Source organism: Photinus pyralis, unplaced genomic scaffold, assembly GCF_008802855.1.
Source record: "Photinus pyralis isolate 1611_PpyrPB1 unplaced genomic scaffold, Ppyr1.3 Ppyr1.4_LG2, whole genome shotgun sequence".
Lineage (NCBI taxonomy): Eukaryota > Metazoa > Arthropoda > Insecta > Coleoptera > Lampyridae > Photinus > Photinus pyralis.
This window is the reverse complement of record NW_022170403.1, coordinates 20035212-20049800: the sequence shown is the minus strand read 5'-3', so window position 1 is coordinate 20049800 and position 14589 is coordinate 20035212. Positions and strand designations below refer to the sequence as shown.

The window sequence follows — 14589 nt, the reverse complement described above, 5'->3', positions numbered from 1 at the left end:
GAAAATAAAAGGAACAGTGGTAGATATATTGATTGAGCACAGTTCTTGAGAAATTTTGGTGGAATTTCATCTGGTCCTGTGCTTCCGAATTCATCGACAACTGATAGATTTACACTGTGATCGCAACTCGGTAAAAACATGATAATCAATGTTGCTCTTGGATGCTTTACACATTTACATGTGTTTCCAAATATTTGTTGAAAAATAGTGAATGCCAGTCCACGGAACGAATATAATCATTGAATTGATCGTAAGGAGGCTTCGAAAAGTTGAATTTGTAGAGCAGTGTTTCTTGTTAAGTTTGTCTTCATATGTATACGTAGTATTAGTTTTATACAAAACAGTGTAACAATTTTATATGTTCAGTGTAAATGCATTTATTTGAATTGACTTATCCCATAGCATTTATAAGCTCAGAGGGTTAATAAAGTATTATTATTATTATTATTATAAACGAACGAATACTAGCCAAACGAGACGAAAATTCGAACGTGATATGTGTGCAATCGGTCAGTGATATCCGAATTCTTTTTAGTGGTTTATTTACATTACAATTTATCAATTTACGATATTTAATTTCATTATGGAGACTTTTGAATTTCGTAGTATACGCTGATCGAATCTTGTACTATAAAAATTTGGATATAATTACAGAAGTGAAATCATTTCTTCAAGATGTTAAAATTACTTTTATTTTATTTATGGTGGGATATGAGATTAAAATTTGCAAAATTAAGTTAATTAAGTTAAGAAGAACTAAAAATCCAAACTCTAGAGTGACGCAAATGTTCAAACAGTAAAGAATTGTTACTTATATAATAAATCTTTGTAAATAATTATACGGAACTGGCTGATAACTACTTTCAACGATGTTACTCGTTTATTACTACTTGCCCGTTAGTGCGCAGGCTCAACGGCTGAACAGATTGTTATCTGTGCTAGTCACAGCAAATTTTTTTGCTGTTTCCGGTTTTGGGAGATAAAAAGTAATAAAACACGTTGAACATACGAATGAAATTCGTGCGTTGCGCTATTTGTTAATCAGACACGGGTATAAAACTATAAACGAAACTTCCTCTTATCTTTTTTCGGGAATGTATTTAAAACTAACTGTCCCCTGTGATAAAATAAGAATCTTATTGCTTTCTGTTTGATTTTTCACATAAAAGCTGTTTCCATACCAATTTTCTCTTTGAAAAACGCGCCTATGGAGTTTATTGAATAATTCCGTCCTTGTAGACGTTTGTTATCAAAATTTGAATGCATAGGAAAAAGCTTTATGATGAAAAATAGGAAAATACGTGGTAACGGATATTAGGCACATTTTCAATCTTTACGTCTGAAATGAAATTCCCGGTTCCTTCTTCTCACTCCGGCTTTTGCATCCACAATCTGTACAATTCATCACGATTTTAAGTTGTTTTTTGTGTATTTCCTCTCAATTTAAGCGCAAAAACTCATAAAAACGATGTGACTTAAATGACATGTATGCCACATATAAAATGGCCGACTTGATTAAAAAGGTAACACGATTCATAGACAGGCTGTACGGCATACGCGGTATTCATACTCTTTCCTAATCTAAGGAAATGGAAGTATCACAGTTAGAAAAAACTAGATCAAGGATATTGCCATTCACCCGATTTTTGATTGAGTTGAATTGATGGAAGCCGAACAGGTTGAATGCGTCACATATTATAAGCTCTGAAGTGCTGTTGCGATTACAAAAAGCAGTAAGGTGTCCATCTTCCTGGTCGGCATCGCAAGTGGTATTAGTCAGGTTATAATCTCCTAACAGTACGAGCCCTAACACATAAATGTTCGCACACCCACGATTTTAAAAATATTGTAACTTAAAATTATTGTATTTTTTTTTTATTAATTTTGTCTTACTATAGTTATAAATTACGATATTTAGTAACTCCGATTTTATATTTTGATGCAAAATTAATTAATTACAAACTTTGAAATAACACAAAACAATGTAAAATTAAAATTTAATGTGACACAAAAATGTTCGGACACCACCCCTTAATAATGAGTTACACCCTCTTTGGCTTTAATAACAGCCTGGATTCATGTAGGCATGGTCGCCAGAAGAGCTTTACATTCATCGGTGCCGAAGGTATCCCAAATCTCAAATAAGCAATATTGTGTTGCGGGTGATTACGCAAACGTTGCTTCATTTTATGTCACACTGTCTCAATGACATTGAGATCTGGACTGCTTGAGGGCCAATCTAAAGCACTAATATTGTAGTCTTGTAACCATTTCTTAGTCGTTTTTGCCGTGTGACATGATGCTCCGTCTTGTTGAAAAAAAAAGTCTGCATCAAGTGATAATGTCTCAAGTGAAGGCAATAAACTTTGTTCTAAAATTGCTTGATATTTCTGAGCATTAACATTACCATTTATAAAGAGCAAATTGTCCCAACCCATTTGCAGACATACTGCCCCACACCATTACCCCACTGGGGAATTTAAAGAACGCTTTAAGCAATCTTTGTGAAATGTTTCGTTTTTCGATCTGATAATTCTTTTTCGATTATCGCCCACACTGATATCAAATCGAGACACTAAAAATGATTTTTTTTCCAGTCTTGGTAAGACCACGCCTGCCGCTCCCGAGCCCAAGCTAACCTCTTCTTTTTTTGTTTTTCTGTTAAAAGAGGTTTTTTTCCGTCTATTTAAAAAAGTATTTTCTAATGCTCAATAGTTTTAACCTAAAGATCAACTTACTTTATAAAAATGCAAACCTGATTTGTGGATCCACCTTCGACAAGGTTCGTGAGAAAGATGAGCATTTGTTACTTCACTCCGTTTCACCGTAAGATTCTGTACTGTGTCTCTTCGTCCAGAATTGAAAATGGTTACTGCATTCTAGGGCTAACTTTTTGCCGTCTTCCTGTGCTCTTTCCTGCAACTTGATGCTGTTTTCGCATACTTTGCTACAATATCTGCCACCTTGGACTTCGACAAATTAAATTCCTGACCTATTGTCCTAAAGGATTTTCCCATATGAAACCATTTTACTATTAATTGTCGCGATTTCTTTCCGTGTCGCAGTGCCACGTACCATTTTTTTCTTTTAACAAAATGGCAAAGTGGACTGACCGGAATAAACAGTATTATTATTATTATTATTATGGTTGGTGTTTCTTGTGAGAACTCAGGTCTAGCCTGGTTAACTAATCGCACGGATTAAAATCAAGTAATGATTAGTGTTTGTGTCTGTATTATTATTATTATTATTATTACAGGTTATAAGAATTATTATTTTTTGTTTTTGTCCTGCTACCTAGAACTCAAACTATCAAATGTGTGGTGTCCGAACATTTGTGTCAGTTAATTTCGCTGATTTTCGCATTTTTATGTTATGAGAGCATTAAAAAAAATAGTTTTTTTGCTATTAGACCTAAATAATAAACTTATAATACATATTTCTGTAGATATTTGTGGCTTTATTGACATTGACTCGGATTTATTTATTTTTTCGGTTCTATTTTAAAAATGCTAGATGTCCGAACATTTATGTGTTAGGGCTCGTATAACTGTAATTGATGCATACAATACTATAAACGATGGGCTTTATAAATGGTTAATGAGAAATGTTAAGTTAGTTTGAAACGGACTATAGTGTTAAATTAGAAAAAAATGCACAAAACTCATTGCTTTTTTTGTTCATTTTTGACGTTCTGTAAATTTAAAGGTATCTAAATTTAGAGTGCAAATCAGCCAAGCGTATAGTAATAGTCCAGGAGCTAGCGTCCTATTTGACCGGACCATTTTCGCAAAGTTCATCTTTCTACTATAGATTTCTGATCCATAACCTATCAGCTGGCTCAAAAGCGTGGCTTAAGATGCCGAGAGACTGAGAAAGACGTAAAAAAAATTGTTTTTTGGACCATTTTTGCAAAGCTGAAAATGGTATATATAATAGTGTACAATGTAAAAAGAGCATAAATAACTGTCAGCCACGGTGGTATAGACTGGTGACCCGGCGAAGCATTAAGAGCACACGGAAATCTGTCGCACGAGTACCGACCGATTAGAAAAGGAGCACCCGAGAGCGAGAAAGCACATTCCGTCCATTCAGTATTATTGAATTTAACGCGCGCTCACCTACAAGCAATTATAAACTGCCTTCATTTGTTGAATTTAGAATTGTTACCTTCATAAAATGCATCAGTTGCGCATTTTACTACGTTAAAATCACGGGGTGGATTAAATCATCCAAATTCTGATGTGTTTAATTTGTTAAAACCGTTGATATAATACTCTCATACCACATGCTGCGTCCGTCGATTTTTTTTATCAGACAATTGAAGATTTATTTTATAGTACTACAACTACGGAATGCAATCCCGCAGCAAAATCTCAATCCCGGTATTTGCGGTATCCCGCAAAACTTTAAATAAATTGGCACATAAGCAATTCTGTGCGGTTAACTTCTGTATTACAAAAAATCGCTAATTATCACAATATTTAACAAAGTACCTTCAGTCTAACTTAGAACTCAAAAAAACCTCGCCTGTAAAGCACAAAAAGGTGAACTTCTAAAGTGCCTCAAAAATCATAGTACATTTTTAACGAAAAAAGTTCAACAATTATTTAAAAAATAACTTCTACGTTATGCGTTTCATTAACAAAGTAAACAAGAGTCGTCTCCTTGGTCGACAAATTCCTCAGTCCCGCAAATCACACGGGATCCCGCTCCATTTATGCGGGATCCCGGTATTTCGGGTACCAGTAACCTGAAATATTCATAAATAATATGCATGTGTTTTCATTTCATTGAAAGTTACACCTTCGAACCAAATTCCTAAAAAAGATCACTACTGTAGGTACATCCAGGTACATCTAAACCTTGTTATTTTTACAATCAAAAGTATGTATTACATATTGATAACTACTTCATAGCGACATGACCATTCATACACAGTTTTTAGACGATAATGGACAGAAACACACATCTTTGGTAGTAAACAATGTAACGTGCGAATGGATTACGTACATATAAATGCGTTCTGAAGCGGACGGAATTTGTTCTCTCTCTCGCACACTTCAGGCCGGTGACAGCATACATGCTACACGCGCTCGCCGTATCACCAGTCTATACCTCCGTGCTGTCAGCTGATATTTAATTGAGGCAAAACCTGTTAGCTGGGCGTCCAAAGTGTAGCATAGCTTTAAGCGCACGCGACGACTTTGAATTTTGATGACCCAGCTAACACATCTTTCCACGTTGTCATGTCAGCTAACAAGTGGTTTCCTTTTTTTTTGTACCATAAACTGATGAGGTACTCATTTCCATACATGCTGATGTCATATGAATATGACTGAAAGAGAATACATGAGTAAAATGGTATCACATACTGTATTATTATACATAAATTGAAACATTGTATTTTATAATTTGTAACGTGGTTAAGGACATAAAATAAATCAAAAGAGACAAAACAAACCAAAAAAAGGAAATTAATAGCCCTAACCACGGCTGCGGCTGTTGGAACCTGGGCTCTGTGGAAGAGATGGGAATTTTCTTAGATCAGTTTCAAACATTTTGTCGACTACTCCGAATTAGGTTCTCCTTTTTTTGCAGTTTTCTTAATTCGTAAGGTAAATGCCGGAGTAGTATAGAACAACTTAAGACGTTCTGCAGAGGCACCTCTAAAAAGCATTATGCGAGTCACTCTGTAATTGGGCGCAAGCATTTCCGAAGGTACTTAGGAATATTTTTCAAGAATTTGTGTACCATTCGGAAGCTCATTATATTTGTTGTCTCACAGAACAAAAAGAAAGTCAACAACCACTCTGTAAACTGTATATGCGCGAGAAGTGTAATAAAAATCTCAGTCTTTTCGTTATGAGTGCAGATAGAGGTATAATACATGATGAGCGAGACAAAATATGTCGAATTAATCAAAGTAATTTTTTTACTAAAACATTTTTTCAATTAGACCTACGGTTTAAGAAATATAAGAGGTTGAATATTTATTAAAAGCGTAACGCGAGCGCCCCAGCTCCTGGCAACACCGACCGACGTGACGCCTGCCTTTATTAACACGCACGCTGTCGCATAAGTCCGTCTCAATCACACTCACGCAGACCCGGTCTGTTTTCTTTTTTCGCATTTTTTAAGAATTGTCTAAGAAATGTATAGGTTGCATTTTGTCCTAACAGGAAAATGAAAGTTAGTAGCGGCTAAAATAATCTTACACAAACGTACCATAATCTCTCCGTAAGCAGCCGCAGCCATGGTTAGGGCTATTAGTTTCCTTTTTTTGGTTTATTCTATGCCCTTAATGTCCTATTATTATACAGTATGTGATACCATTTTGCTCATGTATTCTCCTTCAATCATATTTTTCTCCAATAATATGACATCAGCATGCAAGCAAATGAGTACCTCATCAGTTTATGGTACAAAAAAAAGGAAACCACTTGTTAGCTGACACGACAACGTGGAAAAATGTGTTAGCTGGGCCATCAAAATTCAAAGTCGCCGCGTGCGCTAGCGCCCGCTAACGCTACGCTACACTTTAGACGCCCAGCTAACAGGTTCTGCCACATTTAAATATCAGCTGGCAGTTATTTATGCTCTTTTTACATTGTACACTATTATATATACCATTTTCAGCTTTGCGAAAATGGTCCGAAAAACAATTTTTTTTTACGTGTTTCTCAGCCTCTCATACCATCACGCCACGCAGTCGCGCCAGCTGACGCTTGTTTTAAGTGTTAACTAAGTAAAAACTACCAGGCAGAATAAAAAGTAATTGTGCGAAAATGACCCGTAATAATAGCACGCTACCTCCCGTACTATAAGGTTTTTCCAATTTTTCTTCATTATTTCCTAACACCATTCATGACTAAGATCTAATGAAAACAAGTTAAAAAAGTAATCGTAAACGATTTACAAAAAGCGCATTTCCACTTGCATTTATTTCCCATTTGTAAGATGCAACTTCTATTAAAATCGTACAAATCCGGTTACAAATATGAAAGAGAGCGTTGCATAGGTGCAATCAATTTTTGATGTCCTACTTCAATTTCAGTTTATAAGAAGAATTTCATTTCAATGCTTTCATAAATAAGAAAGTTGACACTGCGCATGCGCAAACCATATATTTTGAAACTGGCGTTAGATTTTCCATTATTACAAGCACCTATGGATCAAATTTCATTTAAATGGTGCCATAGATGAAACAGTTGGCACTGCGCATGCGCAAAACCAGTTTTTGAAACTGGCGTTAGATTTTCCTTTATTCCAAGTGCCTAAGTATCAAATTTCATTTTAATACTTTTATAAATAAAAAAGTTTGCAATTCGGTCAAAATATGTGAAATAATTTGAAATGGAAGCGTTTTAATTTTCATGTCTATATCTAACACGGTTTCAGCGTGAGAGCTTTGGTTCCGTCTTGAATAGTGACCCTGTATATATCTTCTCCCAAATACTTACCATAACATTCTTCGATAAGTACTGCATAAGGATTTGTTCCTGAATGATTCTTTGCATCCTGATCACCGAGCCGTAAGATATTCTCCAAACCATTTAAAGCTACTTGCACAATTTTCGCATCCATAACAGTAAGTAGATCACATAATGGACTAATACAACCCTGCTCGACCAAATACCTAATTTGATCAGGAGTGCCGCCGCTCGTCGCGTTTGTAATGGCCCAAGCTGCCTCTTTCCGAGTTTTAAATTCACCTTTACCTAATATTTCGATTAAAACTGGGAATATATTAGCATCTATAACCGCCTAAAAAAATTGTTTAATCGAATTTGTAGACGATTTATAAAACCTACTTGAATTTGTTGCCTATTGCCTGCTGTTATATTACTAATAGTCCAGCATGCTTCCTTCCTGACAGTTTCTTTTGAAGAACTTAATAAATGAAGCAAACAGGGTAATGCGTTACAATTTAAAATTACTTGAGTCTGTACATCGTCGCCAGTGACAATATTTCCAACTGCTCGCAGTGCTGCCGAAACGACATTAGGTTGTTGGTGCATAAGCAGCTCTACCAATCTTCTGCATACACCAGCATCAATAACAGCCTAAAGTAATTTGCGATTATTCACTCTGCACGAACAGTAAATAAATTTACCTGAATCTTATCATTAGGTCCATCAGAAAGGTAACTAAGAGCCCAACATGCGTCTGATAGCATGTCTGCATCTGTATGAAATAGAAGGCGGGCAAGTACTGGTAAACCTGGAGAAACTTTAGAAAACTCAGGTGGAGGATTTTTGCCTCGGCAAAGATTTGATAGAGCCCATACGGCGTTTCTGGTCATTGTCAAACGACCTTCCTTACTTAAAAGCCTGAAATAAAGATTGCGTCAGTTTTGAACCACATTATACCACTAAACTGTGCAAACAGATTATCAAATTAAATATAACCGCACTCCCCTTTCTATAAAAGTAACTCAATGATTGTATGCAGCTATAAATATTATACATACTGTAAAAGTGGTACGAGTATACCGGAATCTAAGACATGATCTCGACATTCAGGCGAATCACCGGCAATATTACCCAATGCCCAAACTGCTTGTTCTTGAACATCATCATAAGGACTACTAAGTAATGCAATAAAAATAGGAACAGCGCCCTCTTCTATCACCATCCGAGTCTGCTGCGATGTACCAGAAGCAATATTTGTCAGCGCCCATGCCGCTTCAAACTAAACAGAAGAAATATCAAAACAGAGATAGCGCAAGCCAATGTGTCATCAACTCATATATTTGAAAATATCAAGAAATGTATACTGCTGCAAACACATATAAATGATTCTACGTATTCGGATTTCGGTTAAATATTGAATTACTTATCTTGGTTACTGCAAAGACAGAGGCTAAGGCCGAGGTAAAAATTTACAATTTGTTTATTCCATGCAGAATGGCGTGATTGCTTATATTCCTACAAATACTGATTATTATAACAGTTTAAGTGGCTATAATGAGTCGTAGGAGTGTTACTAAATATGCCAGACGTAAACGAGACTTTGAAGTGGAAAATCATTAATGAATTAATGAGTAGAACACAAAACGAGATTTTGAAGATATACTGTATTCATATGTATGCATATGGAAGCTTTGACCTTCAGTGTGATTGGTTAAAACACGAGTGAGTATTACGCTGAAACATAAAACGAGTGGCGAATTTTGCAAGCTGGTACTTTCTATTGCTAACTAAACTCTTGAAGTGTCATTAGCTGTTAATGTCAAAGATTTATTTCTGTTTGCAGTATATTGGATATTTCTACTTTACAATAATTTGGTGCCGTTTTATATTTTTCCTGTGTGTGCTTATCTTCAAGCACAGCGCCATCTAGTACCTTCTTATAATGAATGCAGTATAGTTCAGTTACAGCAACTGTCAACGGTTTTGAAAAGCAAAAAAATTATTTAAATAAATTATGAGGATGAGGATGTACAACAAGAGGTTACAATGTTGCTCGCCCTTCATCCATCAAAAATTGAAGGTATAATACTTTGCTAATTCTATAAATACACAAGCTGGTTACCTGCAATGTGCAATTGTTTGTATTTTGTAGAAACTGTACAAAACGTGGAACAATTCCCGTCTGTATAACTTCATCAATCGGTGGATTAGGCTCCCTACTTAATAGTTTTCTGAACTTCTGCGTGGCATTTAATTGGTCTTCTATATTATCACTATACAAATCTTGCACCATGGCACGAGTTATTCCGGGGGCAGATTGAGAAATGATATCGCCTTCCAACTGTAAATAAAAAAGTGTGGGATTTACTTACTACAACATAATATATCAAATTGTGAAACAGTATTAAAATCGTAATGAAAATATTTTGAGCCTTTTATACATGTTGCCTTTGCAAGATAGGGGTTTGAATTTATCTTTGAGGTTGGGTAATATCTAAGATCCTATTAGACTATGGCGTGTATCACATTCCCTGTTCTTATGGTTCGGTCTACATTGGCAAAACTGGTAGGTCAATTAGGACTCGAACTTCTGAACACGAACGACATGTTCCAGGTCGTCATAGCTCTGCATAGCTTTGGGAATCTGTCATGCTGTGTCACATTCTCCAATCTCTCCTGCGAGAATAGATTTAAATAGCCTGGTTTAACATCTACTGTTCAGTGTTCAGTGGGTACAGTACAAGTGTAGTGAAGTAGTGGGTCTTGCTCTCGTTGGTTCATTGGTAAGAGTTGTTATATTTTTGATTATTTTCTTTCTCGTCCTGATGAATAACCAAGATTTTTCAATTATTTTCATTTCGATCTAGTTATCCATGAAAATGATCAAATGACGTTGTTTGTTGTAAAGATAAGTTTTCTCACGCAAGCAACTTGCGGCAGTAAACCTTGCTACTGGAAACATATACGAAGCCTCTGGGGTAACAAATAAACCAAAACCACTAATACATGGGTATTGCCGGTGCAACCCCCACTCATATATGTAGGCAGACGGACAAAACTAACTTTGAAGTCCATACGTACGTTTGGTTTGACATTGCGAAAAATAAGTTGGTGACGAAAAATACATTTGTGCATCAAGCAATAGAGCTTGGTTTTTTTCCAAACAAAATTGGTGCATAAATAACGATTTTGACATCCTTTTGGTTAAACATATTTTGGTCAGCAAAAATTCATATACAGGCTGATTCAAATTCGAGGGCCACCATGGGGATCTTGGGAACTGTAAAAGATGGGTAGGTAGTTTAAATTGGGCAAAGTTGCGTATTTTGATGCTTAAAAAATGCAGTTTTGAAACTTTTGTCATTTGATAGAGAATTAAAAAGAGCGTTCAAAATTATAAACATCACAATTTTTTTAAATAAAAATATTTTCTTTTTTGCCTAGAAAACTTTGTCTTAGATAGTATACGTACGTAGTTTCTTGCGTTTTTACAAATTAATAGCGCTATTTATGATTAAAAACTAGTGACGTTAATTTTTGAAATCAGAAAAAATTCTCCACCAAATGATACAAAAAGTAAAAATTACTTCCATAAGAAAAAACAAAGTTGATAATGGTTGACTGGAGACGAAACGTCAAACTTAAAATTTAAAAGTAGCATCTTGTAGAGCAGTGGTTCTCAAAATATATGTCTTGATATTATCCCATTTTTACACCGATACAACTACATTCTCTTCATGTTCATAGTTTCCTCATTTATGTCTTATGACGCAAGGCCTGATGATGACAAATATAGCGGAAATCAATAGCCATGAAGAAATTTAATATAAAAGTTATCACTAAAATTATAGGATGAAATATCTTACGGTGTAGTCAAAAAGTTTTTGGGCCAGTTTCTGAGATTTGACCCAAAGTTAGTATTTTTTTTAATGCAACACGTCAATTAACATCAATGTTTGCATTCTTTTTCCTGATCACACTAAGGTGTCACAACCTACTTTTTTTTTAATTTTAACCATGACATAAAAATACAAAATGGCAGCCAATACCAATCAATAAAAATGGCTGACGGCAGAAACATGTCATTTCAAAATTTTGAATAATATGATATAATATCTAATTACAGTAAAATTCCGATTATCGACGCGAGTTATCCGGGCAGCGGATTATCCATGCTGTGATTTCTCTGAATTGAAATTACATTTTAAATTAACCAGCATGCGCCAAAAGATTCAAACTGATGAAAACATTTCACACAGACCAAAGTGACCGACTTTTTTCAAAAGCTATCTAAAATATCTGCTTTTTTTTCAAAGTTAATCTATCAGTGTAAACATTTTAGTTTGGATATTTGAAGTACAAATTTTATTGTATAAAAATTCTGTTTTTTTTGTCATTTTTAGTACATGCACCTGTATGTAGGTATTATGTTCATATGTATGAAATTAAAAGCAGCTGATATACACTGGTCTCAACCAAAATAGGACACACAGTCCACAAAGAAGCATACAAAAAAAAATCCTCAAACTTAAATATTCCTTCCACTATTCGTCATCTCCCTGTCTCTTTATTTTTTTCTGTTTTCCTTTTTCTATCATCTTCATCAACTTTGCTCTTTGATTTCGATCCTGGTTTTGTTCTTCCTACCTGTCTGCATTGCCATTTCAAATGATCAATGTTCTCCTACTCGCTTCAGAATCTGCATTTCCTCCTTCCCTCCATCTTTCATTTTCCATGTAAATTCCAGATTTTCTTCCTTTGTCATTTCATTATCAATTATTAGGCTTCATTGTAATGTACCAACCGAGACACCATCTATTCGTCCATAACCATACAACAACAACCCTCACATTGAAATGTGAAATCTAAAAATCTTGTTTTTCACAATGCTCTAAAATATAGAATTCTGAAACACAAAGTGCCTTCACCGTGACATACAGTAGGTTCATCCTCGGGTTTGTCAGTTAGATTCATTTCGTAATCAAGCGCAACAACACCAAAAATCATTCATTTCTTAAAGATACATTTATAATAAAAATGCGGTCCTATGAAGTAAATAAAAGCAACTGCATATGACTGCGTATACGTGTTGTTATTTTCATCACTGTAATAGAGACTGAAGTGTGTGTTTTAATCCCGAGGATGCAGTTTATGGTCCGAAATGAAGTAGTACCCTCGAAATTAGGACACACTTTACTCCTGTGGTATATACGCTATTTTGGGTACTCTGATATCAGTTACAGCAATTTCAATATTAAACGTCCAAATTTGACAAAAAAAAATGTTTCATTGCAGAATCAAGATACATTGTCATGTTAGATTGTGAAGGTATACCTTAGACCATATAGTACATGGACTGCTAATTGCAACTAAAATTTGGTCAAGGACATCGCCTGGGTATATAAGTTTCAGGGTAAACGAATCTATCCGAAGTTGTTCGATGAGACACGATTTGAACTGTCAACCTTTAAATTAACAAACGTCAAATAATTAATCGCATAGAAATGCCAAAAAAATCAAACCTATTCTTATTTGTGGAAGTATAGAAGATAAAGAATAGCATTTAAAACATCTCGTACGACTTGATTGCTACAGAAGCTGCTGTTTTTGTGATACGAGTGGTGTTTACACGACTTTAGTTTACCCTGAGATTCACATACCCACGACTACAGCGCCCCCTATCCGTGACCACCTATTTTGTATTGAAAGCATAGAGCGAATAGCAGTCCATGTACTATATGGTCTAAGAGGTATACTAATAAACATCAGTTTTAAAATAAAGATTCTCGTTCAAAACCCTGCAGAAGAAGTTATGAGGAATTTGCTGCCTCAGAAATTCAAAAAGATGTATGGAAAACAGTATGACTATAAAATATGGTGCATGGTGCAAGTACCAGAACGTACATTTGAAGGTAAGTACGTAACTAACTCTCTGAAGCTTAGGTATAATGTGGGTGACACGCCTCTGTGAAACCCTATCAGGTAAAAACTGTTAGAAACCTACGACTAAACTCGGAGAACAGTAGGTACTTACTTGCAAAGGATCCGAATCATCTGGTAACAGTGCAACGTTTACATTTCGTCTTTTATAAAGTTGTTGCTCTCGTTTCTGTTTCCTTAACTGAACTCCTTCTTCCTCACGCCGTCGTCGGAGTTCCACAGAGTCAAGAGCCGAATTCTTGTAACGATGTTTATGGGCAGATGCAGACATCTACAATGAAAAGGTGGCAATATATAAGTCTTCGTAAAAGTTTCTCAAAGTACAAAGCTTGTGGCATTCCAATTTCAGAGTTCTCTGTTACAATCATACTATCTTACAATACAATTCAATTTGATCTACTTATGTAAAAAGGTATGCAATATTTAATAAATAAACAGTAGGTTGATATTCCAACCAAATTCCAGACACTTGCAATTTTTGAAATCTGACTACTATTAAATTAGTTGTAATGGAAGCAATACAATACTCACTCTGCTTAAGCAATATCTAGAAATTAAAAACTTAAAAAACTATAATAAACCGATAAAATTTTCCTTCAGACATGAAAAGCTCAATTAGAATTAACCATATTTCTCTCTATGGCACTACCGCAGTCACTTTTGATAATTGTCTGTTTGTAGCACTGTAGTCTTAATAACAATAAAATTCCTAAAGCGGGAAACAGGTTTTTTACATTTTTGTACAGGGTGACCCGTATATAATATAGTGGATGTTCAGCTCTTATTGTAACGGGCGATCAAAAATGAGTTGCTGTAGAGTCACCTTTGGAAGTTCAAGTTAAGTACGATTTTCGAATGTAAAGAAAAATTCAAAAGGTGGCTCGACTCATTTTTGATGGCATAGTATAAAAACCAGTTTCGAATTCGATAGCTATTTACCCTCAATACATAAGTCGCAGTAAGAAATTTTTTTTCAATTTTTTTTTCAATACATTAATTTATGCCGACCTTAAGAGCACCCACGGTACACAAGTTGTCAATGCTTTTTTGCAAGGTAAAAGTTTAAACATTTGCAATCCATTTATCTTCAAAGGTGTCCTATTTTATTTGACCTGCATTTGGGGGGGGGGGGGTTTATTTACGAATAAGCACAGAATTGGTTTATTTCACTTGAATTTTTGTCTTAGTGTTGTTTTTTCATTTTAGAACTTTTTGTAACTGCGTAATTGTTTAT

The 14589-nt window shown here is 35.1% G+C and overlaps 1 protein-coding gene across 1 annotated transcript; it reads right to left on the bottom strand.

The window, feature by feature from the left end:
* Positions 1 to 7386: 7386 nt before the first annotated feature.
* Positions 7387 to 14044, bottom strand: LOC116163868 (importin subunit alpha-7-like). The gene is made up of 7 exons (XM_031477997.1): positions 13887 to 14044; positions 13450 to 13626; positions 9538 to 9756; positions 8474 to 8694; positions 8117 to 8333; positions 7815 to 8066; positions 7387 to 7767 (listed from the first exon to the last, which is right to left on the bottom strand). The coding sequence occupies exons 2-7, from the start codon at positions 13624 to 13626 to the stop codon at positions 7387 to 7389; spliced, it is 1467 nt and encodes a 488-aa protein (XP_031333857.1). The 5' UTR covers positions 13887 to 14044.
* Positions 14045 to 14589: the final 545 nt, after the last annotated feature.

Excerpts from the sequence above, each read along its gene's own strand:
- LOC116163868 (XM_031477997.1), bottom strand. The coding sequence starts at position 13,626 with ATGTCTGCATCTGCCCATAAACATCGTTACAAGAATTCGGCTCTTGAC. Across the intron at positions 9,757-13,449 it reads ATGATTCGGATCCTTTGCAA|TTGGAAGGCGATATCATTTC; the intron begins GTAAGTACCTAC and ends TTTTATTTACAG. Across the intron at positions 8,067-8,116 it reads GACCTAATGATAAGATTCAG|GCTGTTATTGATGCTGGTGT; the intron begins GTAAATTTATTT and ends AAATTACTTTAG.